The following is a 17126-nucleotide window of genomic DNA, read 5'->3' as shown; positions in this document are numbered from 1 at the left end:
CTAGTTCAAAGCAGATCGTGTCATAAATGTACATGGAAATATTGACTGAGCCCCCGTGTCTGCTCTAAAATGCCAGGCAGATAAAATTCAAGCACTCTCTCAAACCTGAAACACAGTGTTGGGAGTCTGGAAGCTCCCAGGGATTCCAGGGAAGTAGATGAGGTTGGTTCAAATGAAGGCATGGGGGCATTGAGATTTGCAAAGTAAGCAAGCACGCTGGTTAGTGATTTCTCAGCGCTGTCTTCCCTGCTCTACAAAGCCAGATTCGATCTTCAGCCAGGGCGATTAGAGGAAGGCCAGTCAGAATTAGTGAAAAGGGGGGATTAAGTAATTTTGGGAAAAGAAATTTAGGTTATTACCTCTAAGTAAGTAACATCACCTAAACCAGTGGCTAATGAGCCTGTTCCTAGGAGCTGGCCGGGCGGCTCTATGGACTGGACATGGCTCATCTGCAATTAGCGTGTCCATTGTCTGCAGGCGGGTTGGGCTGTTGCAGCTCGATCAGCCTTTCCCCTCCAGGTGACACACTCCCCCTCTGCACCACCCGGCTCAGTGCACCCTGTACGCATGGCAGGTCCGAACAAAGGGAGACTTCAGAGCAGCCCTCTTCAAACTGTCCCATATTTCCGACGCCAGCTGGAGCAAACGGGCCTGGTGGTGTGCGCGCCACGTGTACACATAGGGCGGGCTCTGCAGAGCAGGATTAATCCCCTCCCTGTACCCCATGTCCTGGGCGCTGGGCTGATTCTCTCCCCCTCCCCTTAGGTGGCAGTAGTCCACTCTCATCTGCTTTGACGTTGGTTGAAAAACTTCAGCTCATGTCGCTCAGGCATGGCGGACTTTTTCCTATAACAAGTGTCAAAGTGTAATTTTTAAAAAGTTAAGATAGCTCATGTACAAATATAGAAGGAACATGTGAAGATTTTATTCCACTCATAAATTAACACGGGAACCTATAAAAAGGTAAAAGTGGTTCCAACAGCATTTGAGGATCAGGGGTTTATATCATCTGTTGGGGCAGCATTTTTTAAAAAAATGCTGGAATAAACTTGCTAGATTAGATACAAAATTGGTTAATGTCCTACGGGACAAAAAAACCCCCAAACCTTTGGGTTTATCTTTTCTACCTGATAGAAATCTACACATTAACACGTACCTTCCTTGTGTCTGAGCTCTATTCAAATAGTAAAGAATCATCAAACGGGTATATTCTCTTACAGATATGATCCTTGGGTGTACCTGTTAAAAAGTGCTCTGTGGGGGCACCTGGGTGGCTCAGTCGTTAGGCATCTGCCTTCAGCTCGGGTCGTGGTCCTGGGGTCCTGGGACCGAGCCCCGTGTTGGGCTCCCTGCTCAGCGGGAAGCCTGCTTCTCCCTCTCCCACTCCCCCTGCTTGTGTTCCCTCTCTTGCTATCTCTCTGTCAAAATAAATAAAATCTTAAAAAAAAAAAGTGCCCTGTGACATTGAAAGGCTATGCTTCCCACCTCTACGACCTTTTTTAAAAAAAGGTTTTAAATAATGTTTAAAGGGTGTTTCTTAATACACAAAAAGGTTTCTCATGGTTCTGTGACAGAAGAAGGGTTTTCTGGGAAAATGCTGGAGAAGAGAAGTGTCTGTAAGTTTTGGTTTAATGATTGAACCGAGAGAGAATCAGAAGCCTCGGCTTTGGAGCCCTCACGGAGTTCCTAGATGATGCTGAGTTGTCCTTCACGGGGGGGCTAAGTGGTTCCATGGCTGGGCCTGGGCTGCTGGAAGTGGAGCCTTGCAGGGCCGTCGGAGCGGCAGGGCTGAGGCACAGGGCCTGGGAGGAGGTGGCCAGGAAACAGGGGAAAGGGAAGAACCGTATAACCTGGGCAGGTCAGGGCCACAGAGGAGGGGGCACTGAGGGGATGGAGAGTCAGGAGGGGCTTGGGGCCTGACTGGGCCTGAGGGAGGAGGGGTAACTTTGAGGCCGGCATGGCGGGAAGGCCGGGGCTGTCACCAGAGAAACAAGGAAGATGGCAGGGGGTTCAGGCAGCCCTGGTGACTCAGGCCTCAGTTTCCCAGAAATCACCTTTTGTTGTGCTTCTACTCTATGCTCTGGTCTGTTCCGCCCTGTGGGGTGGTTTCCTCTTCGGCAGTTACCTGGATGCCCAGGTAGGGCTGATGCCCTGTAAAAGCCTGGCAGCTGGTGAATCTGGTGCGGGTGGTGACAGTAGGGTGCTTCAGACAGGACCCGAGGGCCAGAGGCTGGGTAATGGGAAAACTGGCAGCGTGAGGTCTAACCATGACCCTTGGACAGGTTTTCTTTGGCCCCTGGTGTGTATTTTTAAAAAAACTGGATGAATGTCAACATCCACATAGGCAGGACATTTCCAAATGAAGTGAAACCAGAGTTCCAGCTTCTTTTCAAAATTAGCCAGAGCCCTGAGAGGAGGCAGAACTTACCTGAGGTCACACAGCAAGTCACCATTGCCCCCATTTGGGGTGTGCAGGTTTCCTGGGCATTAAGAGCCCCCAGTTGATGGGCTGGCCAGTTTGGGACTTCGCCTTTCACAGCCAGCTCCACCACATCCTTCATAGCTTGGGTCTTGTGTGTGGAGATCCCTCTCCTCAGGGCAGAAACTCTGGCCCAGGGCTGTCAAGGCGGGCAGACACACTCTGGCCATCGAGCCGTAGCCAGCATCCTGCCCCCACCTCCCATCTTGTTCCCAATAATTCATGCTTCTCAGTGGCTTTCTTTCTCTCACACAGTCAGGTAGATAGAGGGGGAGTTTGGTGGGTGCCTTGTGGTATTCAAAGTGAAGGGTTTTCACACTGTCAGGGTAATGAATTCTGTAAGGGTTTGAAGCAAGGGGCTGGGAGGATCTCTGTGTCATGTGTCTGGGAGTGACAACCCCCAGTGGTTAATTACTGCCACACGATGAGAACCGAGCTGGTAGCAAAATGAGGTAAGTTCATTATGAGCTAAATTTGAAGTTAATTGGATTCACATTTCCCCCCATTAGTGTACATAGAGCCTACCTAGAAATGGGCTGAATAAAAAATAAAAAGTTGCATCCAAGCCAAAAAAAAAAAAAAAAGGATAAATCAGGCCTGGTTATCTCATGGAGTTCATGATGAAAGGCTTTCCAAGATGTTGGTGAGCCTGGACCAAAGTTTCTTTGAGATGGTAAAACCTGTGCCATTTGATTCATTTCATCTTGGCAGACATTTTCTGAGCACCTGTTATGTGCTGGACCAGTATAGGGGAGGGAGGGACTCGAGTAGCTCTTGCTACCTGGGGACCTCCAGGCCAGAGGCAGAAAGAGGCCAAGTGCCCCGTATGTTGGGGAAATGAGAGGGAATCTGGTGCCAGAATGCCTGGGTGTGGATATGGCTCCATTTCTTACTAGCGGTGGGACCTTGGGCAGGTACCTCATCTCTCTATGTTTTAACTTCCACATCTGTAAAATGGGGATAATAATAGAATTTTTTACCAAGTTTTTGAGGATTAAAGGAGTCAATATCTATAAAACACCGCGAACAGTGTTTGGAACACTGCCTTGTGTTCGACCAGCGCCTGGTTGATGTAAGTGCTATAATAATGTTAGCTGGCACAGCTGTGGGACCTTGGGGGGCACATCAACTGCTTGGAGCCTTCATTTCCTCATCTACAAAGTGGGGATAAGAACAGTACCCACCTTCTGGGGCTGTTGTGAATGTTGACTGAAATGAGGCACAGGAAGTGCCCAGCACCTGACTCATAGGAACCTCTCGGGGAGCTGTTGCTCTTTTGGTTGACCAGTCACCAGAGTGGCCCAGATTCAAGGCAAAGGGCCACAGACCCCATTGCCCCCTGAGAAGGGTAGCAGAGAGTTTGCAGACATGGCAAGCATCATTGTTTCACTCCCAATAGATACCCTCTTTTCCTAATTGTAAAAGGAGGCGCGAGATTCGAATGATTCAATTACTTGCCAGAGGTCACACAGCTAATAAGTGGTGGTGCCAAGATCTGAACCTAGGCCCATGTGACTCCAAAGTCCACCTCTCCTTCCTTCCCCGCCTCCCTCTGCCGCCAGTCTCAGGAGTCCAGATTTGGCTCTGGAGGCAGCTGGGGGTAGAATAGGTACGGGTGGCTTCAGGCCCCCTCAAGCCTGACACGCCCTCGGTGCTGGCTTGAGCCTCTCCTCCCTGGGGCTGGATCTGCCTTCTGGAGGTCACTTCCTCCACAGGGTCAGCCAGAGCTTGCCTCACCCCACCCTCTCCCCAGAGGCATCCGGAGAGCTCACACCTTCCCTGCGCTTCTTTGTATTTTGGCATTCCAAAGTCAGGCACCTCCAGGATCCGTAATGCATTTGTCCCTTCCCTACCATTGTCTCCCTCCAAGGCTTTTTCCATTGGTCATTTAGAACCTAAACTTGAACTTCCCTAAGGGCTCTGGCCTGGAATTGTGTATGGCTCTGTGATCTACTGCAGGGACTTGGGGAGGCCAGGGTTCAGCTCCTGGGCTTCATTTGTGCCAGAGTGATGCCCACCAGCTCCTCATTCTTTTGTACAGCTGCACAGAACCCCACTGTGTGTACATACCACAGTTTATTCACCTGTTTCTCTACGTTTGCACATTTAGATATGGTTTCTAGGATTTTGCAGTTACAGATGATGTTGCAATAATTAACCTGTGTATATGCATTTTGTGTATTGCTGAAGGTATACGTATGTTCAAGGTAAATCCCTAGAAGTAGAATTGCTTGTTGAAAGGGTAGATGCACGTATAGTTTTGTTAGATACACAGCCTCCATATGGAGTTGTACCATTTTGCATTTAATTTGCATTTCTAGTATTATGTGTGAACTTGCACATCTCTTCAGTTTATCTCCCGCCCCCCTATATATTCTGGTGAGTTTTCTGTTCATGAACTTTGCCCATTTTTCTATGGGACTTTTGGTCTTTTCCCTTTCCTTCTTACAAGTTCTTGATACATAGGGATAGTAGCTATTGATTCCACTTTTTGGCTATTATGAATAATAGGGTGTTGAGCATTTGTGTACGCATTTTTGTGTGGACACAAGTTTTCATATTTCTTGGGTGTATACGTAGGAGTGGAATTGCTGGGTCACATGGTGACTCTACATTTAACTTTCTGAGGAACTGCCAGGCTTTTCCACATGGTTGTACAATTTTACATTCTCACCAGCAGTGTGTAAGGGTTCCAACTTTCCACATCTTTGGTCAATGCTTGTCATAACCTTTTCTGATTATAGCCATCCTAGTGGGTGTGATGTGGTGTCTCATGGTGGTTTTGCTCTGCATTTACTTGATAGCTAATGATGTTGGATGTCTTTTCATGGACTTCTTGGCCATTTGTACATCTTTTTTATTCAGATGCTTTGCCCATTTTTAAATTGGGTTATTTTTCTTTTTATTATTGAGCTGTAAGAGTGCTTTATATATTCTAGATACAAGTCATTTATCAGATATATGACTTGGAAATATTTGTTCCCATTTTCTGGGTCATCTTTGTACCTTCTTGATGTTCTTTGAAGCACAGAAGTTTTTAATTTTTATAAAGTTCAATTAATCTGATTTTTCTATTGTTGTTTGTGTCATATCTAAGAAAGTACTGCTTAATCCGAGGTCATGAAAATTTATGCCTCTGTTTTCTTCTGTGAGTTTTGTAGTTTTACTATACACTTAGGTCTTTGACCCACTTTGAGCTGATTTTTGTAGGTGGTATGTGCATCTGTTTGGTTTTGAGTCATAGTTAGAAAGCCTCTCTCTGCAAATGAGAGAGGAATTCACCTGTGTTTTCTCCTGGTATTTGCATAGTTTATTTTTTACATTTAGATCTCAGATTCATTTGGAGTTTATTCTGGTATATAGTATGAAGAATCCGTCTATTTTATCTTTTTTAAAAATGGCTGTCCGGTCATCCTAACACCATTATAATAAAAAGTCCATATTTGCTCAAGTGATTGGAGAGCCTACCTTTGTCATGTGTTAGATTTCCATATATAGTTGGGTCTATTTTTAGACTTTCAATTCTGTCCCATTGGTTTTCTGTCTATTCATGTGCTGGTATCACACTTGTAATTATGAAGACTTTGTAGAATGTTTTAACATCTGGGAGGGCTTGTCTCCTTGAGGGGAACATTTTGAGTAACCTTCAAGAATAGCATTTAACTAGAAGTCATGTGTCATGAGTTGAAGTCCCTGTTCTACTACTTACTCTACGACCTTAGGGCAGTCAAAGCTCATCTCTGAGCCTCAGTTTCCTCATTCATATAACAGGGCTAGGTTCCTTCCTTTCACAGTTGAAAAGAATGAGTTCTTTTGAACTAAGTCTATCTCTTCTGGGGAGCAGTCTTTGTCTTGATGAAAGTTCTGTCCATACAGAATGTCCATACATTGCTAATAGTGAATAAGGCCAAGTCTTGATTATTCTCTCTGGAAAGAGGGAGCAACACATGAATTGTCCAGGATGTACTTATGTGCCATTAATAGGAAGAATTATGTTAAGATCCTAAATCACTTATTTGCAAATACATTATATGCCATCAATAACATTCAGTGCCATTGCAAATGATATAAACCATTTCTTCCTTGGCAAAAAAAATGATATAAATATGTGTTTTGAAGTCATATTAAATTCAGAAGCATTCATTCTGGTATCCCGTTGAGTCTAGAGGCCTGAGTTAGAGCTAAAAGGAGCAATAACATCTTAGCTGTCTTGTGTTGGCCGGTTGCTAAAACCCCCAGCACTGGAGACGTGCCTGAAATGTGTTGGGGCGGGGACTGAGAAGGGGAAAGTGCCCATACACTCCAGAGTCACAGCATCCCCAGCTCAGTGCCAGGAGAGTCCTTTTAGGCATCAAAGCAAATGTGGGGTTTAAATTTACTCTGTGGGTTCCCACCAGATGGTGTCCATCCTCCACTTAGATTTGGACAGGTGTCCTTAGAAAGTCCCAGGCAGAGTATTCTCAAGCAGAGAATAATGATGAAAACAAGAACTGTTAACATTTATGAAGTTTAGTATCGATCAGCTATTGCCACAGTACTGCTGCTTCGCAAACCACCCCAAAGTTCAGGGCTTAAAACAACAATCATTTCTTCTTGTTGGGTTGGCTAATCAAAGCCAGGCTTGGCTCCATTTGTGGGCTGGGTCCGTCTCTGCTCCACATGTGTCCTGCCTCTTGGTAGCAGGCTAGCCAGAGCCCGTTCTCAGGGTGATGGCGCACGTGCCGAGGAGCTCGGCCAGCCACACCCGCATACCGTAAGGGGCTGCTCTCTGAGTGTCTGCTAACATCCCATTGGCCAAAGCGAGGCACGGGGCTGAGCCCAAACCAAAGGGGCGAAGAAGCCCACTGCGCCTCTAGGAGGCGGAGGTTTCTTTTTACTTTTTCATAAAACGAAATTTACCTGGTCTAAGGAAGTTTAATATGTTTTCTTCCCAAACGACATTTTTGGTGTTGGATTACCATTTCTTTTCCAAGACGACGGTTACCGCCGTGGGGTTAAAGGGTTGGGGCCCGCAATCCAGTCTTCGGCCGGTGCTCGCTGTGGGCTGACACGGTGCCGCGCCAACCCCTCACGGTGCCCGTGGAAGACGCATGTTCCTCTTACCAGTGCAGGGTGGCACAGGGTGGTGGCGGTGCAGACTGGCCAGCCACCCTGGCTGGGGTTCAAACCTGGCTTCCTTACTTACTAGCTGTGTGACTGGCAAGACACTTAAACTTTCTGTGCCTTGGTTTCCCCCTCAGTAAAATAGGGATCATAGGTAGCTCTCGAATAGGGTTATTATGGGAATAAATGAGTTTGGGTGTATCTGGCTCTCTGTTAGCCACTGTTTGCTCTAAATAAGGGTTGGCTACTATTATCCTCAGCTTACAGATGAGGACACGGAGGATCAGAATGGTTAAGAAATTCTCTCAAGGCCACACAACTAGTAAGTGGTAAAGCAAGGATCCAAGCCTGGGCAGACTGGATACTCTTTTTTTTTAGATTTTATTTATTTATTTGAGAAAGAGAGAGAGACATGAGTGGGGGGGGGGGTTGTTGCGGCAGAGGGAGAGGGAGAAACAGACTCCTTGCTAACCAGGGAACCTGACTAGGGGCTCGATCCCAGGACCGAGAGATCATGACCTGAGCCGAAGTCAGATGCTTAACCAACTGAGCCACCCAGGTATCCCCAGCCTGGATACTCTTAATTGCTGTGTTCTGCTACCTTCCTTTCTGTATTGAGCCTCCCTGTGACTTCCCCACAAGATCTCATAAAGTTTATTGGGACTTTTGTAAGTTGTGAGGATTAAATGGAATAATGTTTCTGAACAGCCCACCCCAATTCCTGGCACAGAGTAGGGAGGGTTCTGGAGGCTGGACACGTCACAGGCACAGTCCGTCTTTCCCTTTGTTGCCCACCACAAGTGATAACTCAGACTCTCTGCTTTTGTGGCCAGTCCAAGGAAGGTAAATGTAGCCACAGGCCTTTGATTGTAGGGACATTTGCTGGATGAAATTGGAGCCATGGATAATGCAAAGGAATCCCCCAGCAACAGGGAACTCCGAGGCAGGGGTATTTGTAAGATAAATGTAGCCATTTGTCAGCTCCTCACCGTGCACGCTGCCATCCTCATGGGCTGGGAGGAGGGACTGGGGATGGCATGAAGCCATGGCATGTTGGCCCAGTCCTGAACCCTTGCTGGAGCTGACCCAAGTCCCCACTGAGGCTAGAAGCTCAGAGAACTGCTTGCCAGTGCCCTAAGGAGTATGGATTAGCCCTCTAGGCAGCAGCTCAGATTAGAGGATTGATTGTGGAGGTTCTAGAGCTGCGGGTGCAGTTGGACCTTAGGGTAGAACAGTCTATTCAGGGCTAAACTATCCTTCATGTATATGCACACAGAGACCAGTATGAGCTTTGGGGACTCTTGGAGATCACTGAGCTAAGAGCTCTCTTTTAAATTTGGGAAAGACTGCGGCTCAGGGTGGAGTGGCTTGCCAGAGGTCCATGACAGTTCAGTAGCAAAACCGGTAAATGGGCCCTGGATGTTCTTCGTGTCCTGCTCCCCCACCGGTAGTTCTGAGCACTTGCTACCTGCCAGGCACGGTGCAGCCCCACCCTCGTGGAGCACGTAGTCTAGGTGGTCTGGCAGACTGAGATTGGCGAGTTTCTTCCCAAAGGGGCACTGACAGCCGCTTTCTCTCCTGACTTCTGGCAGCCCGTCTTTGACCCCCACTCTCTCTTCCTTGCTCCAACCTGCTCACCCCTTCCAGCTGCGAACCTGAGTAATTGACCTTCCTAGTTCTCCATCCTCCCCTCCTTCGTAGCTTGTTCTCTCCCACCCACACACCCACCCTCTACCGCCACCAAAGAAGCTCAGGCTGGAGCCCAGGCACCTGGGTTCAAATCCCAGCTCTGTTTCCTCCTAGCCGTGTGACCTTAGGCAAGTTATTTAACCTCTTCGTTCCTCAGTTCCTCGGGCATGGTGGTTGTTTGAACCTCATGGAGTCGTCAGGTTGATAAAATGAGTTAACATATGTAAAAGAGTGTCTGGCACAAAGTAAGTGCTGTCTTACCATGACTGACATCTCCCCCAGCTTATCTGTTCCCCTGGCACGATGCTCCCTATGCACTGGGACGGGGTGGGGAGCAGAGGGACCTGCAGTAGACACCGGTGCCACAAAGACTCGAGGGGCCTAGAAAACACTTCACAGAGGAGCAGGCTCTTGAGGGCAGAAGTTGGAGACTGGATGCAGTGTGGAACTGATAGGAATGGGAGAAGGGCAGTTAGAAAGGGAACAGCTTGAGCAAAGGCGTGGGGATGGGAAAGGGTAGGGCAGGTTTGGGGAATGGCCCCGGGGGTGGGGGTAGTCAGGGTTGATGAGGCTGGAAAGCTCATAGGTTAGGGGCACAGACTGAGGAGGGCTTTGGAAGCCAACCTGAAAAACCTGTACTTGATGGGAGAGGCGGTGGGGAGCTACTCAATCTAGAACGATATTCATTCTAGACATCCATTCCAGCTGTCTCAACAAACCTTTTCACTGGTTCTGGTAGATGAGCTGGTTTTCCAGGCTCACGATATACCCAGCTCATGATAATTTCCCTCACTGCCAGTGTTTATCCCTCTTGGGTCTCTATCTTTTCTTGTACTGGCTCAAACTTTTAGAACAGTTTTCAGTGATAACGGGTTTCCTTGACATGTTTTTGATTTTAATTCAGAATGTTTCAAGTATTTCACCAATTAAGTATGACGTTGACTCAAGATTTAAGATCACTACCAGATCAAAGAAGTGTACTTCAGTTCTTATTTACCAAGAGGTATAGTAAGGAATTAGTATTGAATTTTAGCCAATGCCTTTTCCACAGCTTTGATATAATCATATGGTTTTCAACTTTTGATACATTACTATGATTTCCCAACCAGTGCTTTAATACTGAATCATCCTTGCATACCTGGAATCAACCTTATTTGTTCATGGTATATTGTTCTTTCTAATATTGTTTGATCAGTGAGACCATAGATTTTTTTTTTTGCATGGATATTAATAAATTGTGACACTAGCCTTTAATTTTCATTTTTGTACACCTTTGTTAAGTTTTCATATCAGGATTATGCTAGCTTAGAAAAAAATGAATTGGGAAGATTTTCTTTAGTTTTATATATCCTGGAACAGTTTAATAACAAAAGTATGTGTCCTTCGAAGATTTAAAAGAACTTGCCCCAAACAAAAAGAAATGAAACTTGCCTGAAAACTAAATGGACATCTTATTTTAAAAAATTATTTTAAAAAAGAACCTTTTCTATTTCTGCCAAAGTGATTGGGCTGTTTGTGTTTTCTCCTTCTCGACTTAATTTTGGTAATTCATGTTTTCCTAGAAAATTGTACCTTTTGCTAAGATGTCCATATGTATTAGTATAGAGCATCTTTGCAATTTTTTTTTAAGATTTTATTTATTTATTTGATGGAGAGAGAGAGACAGTGAGAGAGGGAACACAAGCAGGGGGAGTGGGAGAGGGAGAAGCAGGCTTCCCGCTGAGCAGGGAACCCGATGCGGGGCTCAATCCCAGGACCCCGGGATCATGACCTGAGCCGAAGGCAGACGCTTAACCGACTGAGCCACCCAGGCGCCCCGCATCTTTGCATTTTTTAATATCTTTACCATGTCTCTGGTTGTATCTTCTCCTCATTCCTTTTATTTTTTTTAAAGATTTTATTTATTTATTTGACAGAGAGAAACACAGCGAGAGAGGGAACACAAGCAGGGGGAGTGGGAGAGGGAGAAGCAGGCTTCCCGCAGAGCAGGGAGCCCGATGTGGGGCTCGATCCCAGGACCCTGGGATCATGACCTGAGCCGAAGGCAGATGCTTAACGACTGAGCCACCCAGGCGCCCCTTCTCCTCATTCCTTATTTTGATATTTGTGTCTTCTTTTTTGGATCTTGCCCTAGGTTTGTCTGTCTTATTGGTCTTTTCCAGTAACAATTCTTGGGTGCATTTATTGTTCTGTGTGCTTTTCTCTGTTTCCTAATTCTTTATCTTCTGCTTTTTCTTTATCAATTCCTTCCTCCTCCTTTCCTTAGGTTCATTTTATTACCTTTTTTTTTTTAGAGGGGCGGGAGGGGCAGAAGGAGAGGGAGAATCTTAAGCAGGCTCCATGGCCAGCGTGGAGCCTGATGTGGGGCTTGATCTCAAGACCCTGAGATCATGACCTGAGCCGAAATCCAGAGTCGGATGCTTAACTGGCTGAGCCACCCAGCCACCTCATTTTATTACTTTTTTAATCTGGCTTCTTGAGTTGGGTGCTTTGGTGAGGCACTGTATTTTCTGCTTAAGGGATCAAGGTTTTAAAGCATGTGTAACACTGGCAGAAACTGTTGGGGTTCTGACCAAAGGCACAGCTTCTTGTTGAAGAAAGAACGCAGTCCCAGGAGGCAGGAGAGCTGCATTCCAGTCCCAGGCTTGCCTCCAATCGGCTGAGTGTCCCTGGGCAAGCCCCTTCTCTTCCCACGACCCTCTTTCCCATCTCAGGCAACCAGACGTGGACCTTGTGAGGCTTGGCCCCCATGTGCTCCCTGCACCAGGCAGCCTCCTATCAGGATAACGCCATCTGTCTTTCAGGAGGCAGATTTGGCCTCTCTCTGATGTGGTCCTGGCTCCTACCCCTACACTAATATATCCACAAAAACTGCGTAGTTGAATTTTCTTCTGCACGACAGAGCCAATAAGCAATGGTCATGGTGTGGCCTGAAGGCAAGGCTCAGCCTGGGTGACGTAGAGCCTCTGGACTCACCGTCAGACGCCCCGCCAGGTGTATGTGCGTGGCAGTGGAGCGGAATGGCTAAACACGTGACCTCTGTCACTGCGTTTGTGGTTTGTCGTCTTCACCAGGGGCGTGAGCCTGGGGATGGTGCTGGGGCTGGAGCTTCACAGCCCATCAGAACAGCTCCCGCCACGGCTGCTTTCTCTGCATGTCTCACAGTCTGGCCCCTGGCATTTTGATCTTGTACCAGCTAGCCTGACACGTAGGCTCACTCCGCTTCCTCAGATACCTTCTCAGCAGCCCTCGGGTCACCAAATCCCTGTGACCGTGTGCAGAGGGCTCCGTGTTGGGTGTGAGTGCTCTTCCCACCCCCGCCAGAATGCTGCTTGAGGCAGAGGAGGGTCCTGGGCTGATGTTAGGAAACCTGAGCTCGTTGCTCCCCACCCACCATGGGTCTCAGCTTTGCCATCTGCAGAATAGCGACAGGACTGGTCCAGAAGAGCTTCAAGGGCCCTCCCTTCACTGATTCTTGACCACAAGTGGAGGGAATTTTATGAGCTCCCGAGAGATCAGGGGCCCTGTTGGAGCCACTTCTTTCATTCACTTAACAAATATCTGCAGGCCTCTGCCATTCTGACGTTGGGTACAAAGACGTGACCCTGGAGACAGGAGCTGCCCTAGGGGGCTATAAGCGCGGGGTCAGAGGAGGATGAGAGGGGGAGGCATACGAGGGCTGGGGAGAAAACCTCCTTAAATGACCTTTATTAGAATTGGTCAGTTCCATCGATTCCGGTTTTTTGTTTAATGTCAGCTCTTGTGGGGGCTCAGAGGTAGTTCATTTGCTCCCCTTCCAATGCCCCATATGAAGACACATGAGCAATGCTTGTTGCAAGCTGGGATGCCCAGTCTAAAGCCAGGGAGGTGGTGAGCGAGGTCAGGGGAGGCCACATGCCTTCTGTTCCATAAGGTTCTGGAAGGTAAGCAGAACCCTGTGAAACGAGGCAGCCTTTGGCTGTTGGCTGGACAGTCTTTGAAGGACTGGCACTAGAAAGGCTGTTGGTTTATCTGGGGAACGTTCGCGGCCCATACCGTGTGCTGGCTTGGATTCTTTGGGGAGTGTTGATCAGAGGTGGTCTCTCTTCTTGGGCCACCTGCTAATAGGCTGAGCTCAGAGTCACCTACCTGTGGTGGGGCCCGCACCAAGTTGCTGGGCTCCAGGAGTCGTCCTGGGACCTGGCCTGGCTCTTCATGGTCAGGAGCTGCCCCCACCCAGTCTCCAGTGTCCATAGTCAGAGGAGGTCAAGGTTCCACTTTCCCTCCCTTGCCCTAAGGCCACCTCATCTCCCTCCTGCCTCCCAGGATGGCTGAAGCAGGTGTATCTCCTCCTCCCAGGAGCAATTGGCAATCCCACCCGTAGGGCGGGGTCTTGTCCTCAGGGCCCACCACCTAATCACTGAACAGTCGGATCGCCCAAGATCTGGGTTCCTGAGCCCCGAACACCCTGTTACATACACGTAACTGGTGGTGCTTGAAAGGGCCGGAGCTCTGCTTTATCCCTAAGAGGCGGCCAAAGCTCAGTGCCGTCTCCCTTACAGAGTTCTGCTACCTGGGGTTTCTTCCACACAGCATGAAACCCAGCACGCTTGGACACCCCGTTCGTTCTGCCTTTACTCGGGACCTACCAGGTGCCAAGCCCTGTGGTGGATGAATGAGGTGTCCCCCCTGCCCTCCAGGAGCCGGCAGCCTGCAAAGAGGTGAACACATACCCACCAGAATGTCTGCCCCCCAGTGGCCGAGGCCTTAATCTCCACGTCCCAGTGCCCAGAACAGTGTCAGGTGTGAGGAGGTACACTTCCTGCACCTTTGTCGAGTGAATGGCGAGCTCTAGGGCAAAGGAGGAAGGACTGAGTAAGGACCAGACACACAGCTGAGGGTCTGAGGAGGAGGAGGAGGGAGGTGTTGGAGCAGGCCTTCGCGGGCGCGTGGTGTTGGGCTGCCTGCAGCTGGAGGAGAGGGTGCGTCGCGCAGAGACACGGCAGAAGCAAAGGTGTGGACGGGGAGAAGTCCAAGTCCCCCTTCAGCTCTGGCGAGGTGAGCTGGCCGGAGCTCCGTTTTCCCAGGGACGCAGCAGAGCTGTCCTGGGTCCCTGCTGAGTGGAGCCAGGGTGGCCGGAGGGGTGTGTGTCTGTGCGTGTGTGTGTGCGCGCGTGCGCACGTGTCTGCATGCGTGAGTGACGGGAGGGGGGTGGGGGCACACTGGCGCTCAGCGCCCAGACGTGACAAATGTGCAGATGTCCCGGGAGCTGTGGACATGAGCGGCTGGCCATGGAGACACTCACCCCGTGATTTGTTGCTTTGATTCCTCAGGCCGTGACTTGGCGAGCACGACCCTCCCCGGGTACCCTCCGCACGTCCCCCCCGCCGGACAGGGCAGCTACTCAGCACCGACGCTGACAGGGATGGTGCCTGGTGAGTTTGCGCTGTTGGCGTCTCCACAGCAGGCAGCGGACGGGGTTTCGGGGGGGGCTTCCCCCCAAACAGCCCGGGTGACCTCTACGCTTCTGAGAAGCGGACCTGAATAAATCAGGCAGAGGTCTGCACTCTCAGCCTCTCTCTCTGCAGCTGGGCCTTCAGTGGGGCCGGCAGTGAACTCGGGAAGGGGGGTGGGGACTGTCACTCAAACAGCCCCTTGGTGGCCACACAGATAGTCTGAACACAGAGGGGTGCGGGACCTGGCCAAAGGTTGCCCAGCCAGTGCTCAGTCGGGGTCCTCCTCCATCCTCCCCCACGCAGTTTGTGCGAGGTGAATACCAGGAGGCTTCCCTCCCCGACCCCCAGGGGCTCTCAGCAGCCTTACTCCTTGGGGTTGAGGACCATGTGCTCAGGAGAGGATGTTGGCGGGTGGGTTGGTGACTTGATTCGGAGCTGAATACCCCGTGGCCACGGAAGGAAACCTTATCCCCTCGCGCCAGCGTTGGGTCCGTTTCTTTAAAGACATTTAGAAAGGAGACCGCCCTGTTCCTTCCACTGTAGGATGGGGTGGGGAAAGACAGCACATCATCCTGGTGCTGGCTGGCTGTGTCCTCAGGGCATGAGCATAGCAGGAAACCCAAAGCATCATTTTTTGAAAGATGTTTAAAAAAATCAGGGGGAAAATCAGGACTGGGTTGGATGTGGTTACACTTCTTTTATTCTTTTAAGGGTTAGTATTGTTTCTTGTTCTGAGTCATTTACCTGGTGCCCGAACCCCTCTTTCTAGCCCACCCTAGGGGTCCTGCCTAAGTAACCACATGCCTCTGCCAGCCTCCTCTGCAGTCCGTGTCATGGGCGTGGCACCCCAGGCTGAGGACTGGTGGGGGATGGGCAGAACCGAATGTGAGATGGGGTGTTCCCACCTCCGTGTGAGGCCCCACAGGATGATGAGCCAAGCCAGGGGCGGGAAGGGAGCAGGGCGAATCCTAGCCTGGCTGGGCTTTCCCCGCACAGCCAGGTCCTGGCACAGATGCCAAGGAGCCCCAGAATTCTAAATTCACTCCTGGCCTTCCCGGTTGTTAACAAAGATGTATTTAACAAGGTAGGAGGACAGAGCATATTTCATTTAACGGTTTGTTAGCTTGATTTATGACTTTTAAATATGAGACATATGGGAAATGGCCTCTGTGTGTACTCGTGCCCTGGGCCTCGCCAGGGCCAGGGAGGCCTGCCAGGTTCACACCTGCAAAGAGCCTTTGCCTCTCTGCTGGGCGGGGGGGGATGGGCTCATGGCAGAGCGTCGGGAAATACTGTGCACAAGGCCAACAGAGGTGGGGGGACCCAGACTCCTTCCCGCCCCTACTCTCAGGAGATGGAGCCCAAGTCCTGCCCACTCACGGCCCCTCACGCTTCCGTAGCACTTTATAAAAGGCAAAGTGCTTTCCCAGGAGCCCTTTATGGTTCCAACCCTGTGAGGTGGGCTGGGTAGGAATCAAATCCCCATTTTCCAAAAGGGGAAGCTGAGACTCAGAGCAGTTGGGGAATCGCCCAAGGCTGCCCAGCCTGCAGGGGGCAGGGCTTGAGTCTGGGGCTTTGCCCAGCAGTTAGGGCTCCTTCCTCCGAACTCCGCTGCCTCTGTGTGCTCTCATTCCATCAACACAAGCTTCTGCCGGATGGCAGGGGCCCAGGCAGCCGCCCCAGGCCCTCTCCCAAGGGCACACTGTCCGGTAAGGCTGAGGCCACCAGCTGGCCCTGCCGTCTCCCCACCGCAGACCCCAAAGAGGCCAAGTCTTGAGAAGCAGCTGAGCTTTCTTGAGTTTATCCAAACAGAGCCTGTCCCGGCCCCCGTGATTTCTCCAGGCCTAATTACTAGGCTCAAGATACAAATGGCCATGGTCCTGGCAGAGACCCCAGTGGGAACCAACGGCGGTTCCTCGCCCATTAACAGCAGCCGCAGGAATCACAGGCCTGAACAAAGGTCCAGTCTGACCAAACCAGCGGCGGGACCGGTACTAGCATGGGGCATGATCAGTCAGTCCCCTGGCACAGAGGGACGGTACGCCATGTGGAGGGAGGAACACAAGCATCTTGGCGGGGAGCCCAGGTCTGCCTCCCACTCTCTCCCTTTCTTCTCCGTTTGCTTTCTCTTCTCATACACCCCTGCGACTCATTCCCTTCCAGACCCAGTGTCAGGGCTGGGACCCCATGCTCAGGGGTTCCTGTTCCTCAGTGTCCAAACTGTGTCACATCTTTGGGATTCTGTTTCCAACATGATCATCAAACCTATTTTTGGAATGGCTTCATGGGGGCAGTGCTGGCCCACAGGCACGGTCTTCGCTGAACTCCCCCAGGACTGGCACACAGCACAGGGGGCCCACCTTACGGCACGGCGGGTCTTGGGCCTGCCATTCAGGCATCACCTAATCTGGCCTCAACCT

General features: G+C 50.0%; 1 protein-coding gene across 6 annotated transcripts in view; it reads left to right on the top strand.

The window, feature by feature from the left end:
* Positions 1-17126, top strand: part of PAX5 (paired box 5) — a 189302-nt gene that overhangs the window by 131642 nt on the left and 40534 nt on the right. For all 6 annotated transcript variants that reach the window (XM_078061460.1, XM_078061459.1, XM_036100449.2 and 3 more), the window contains one exon: positions 14584-14685. In XM_078061460.1, coding sequence (XP_077917586.1) covers positions 14584-14685 — 102 coding nt within the window. The remainder of the gene's footprint in view (positions 1-14583; positions 14686-17126) is intronic.

The sequence above is a fragment of the Halichoerus grypus genome, chromosome 14 (assembly GCF_964656455.1).
Source record: "Halichoerus grypus chromosome 14, mHalGry1.hap1.1, whole genome shotgun sequence".
NCBI lineage: Eukaryota > Metazoa > Chordata > Mammalia > Carnivora > Phocidae > Halichoerus > Halichoerus grypus.
The sequence above is the reverse complement of the archived record's forward strand: the minus strand, read 5'-3'. Positions and strand labels throughout refer to the sequence as shown.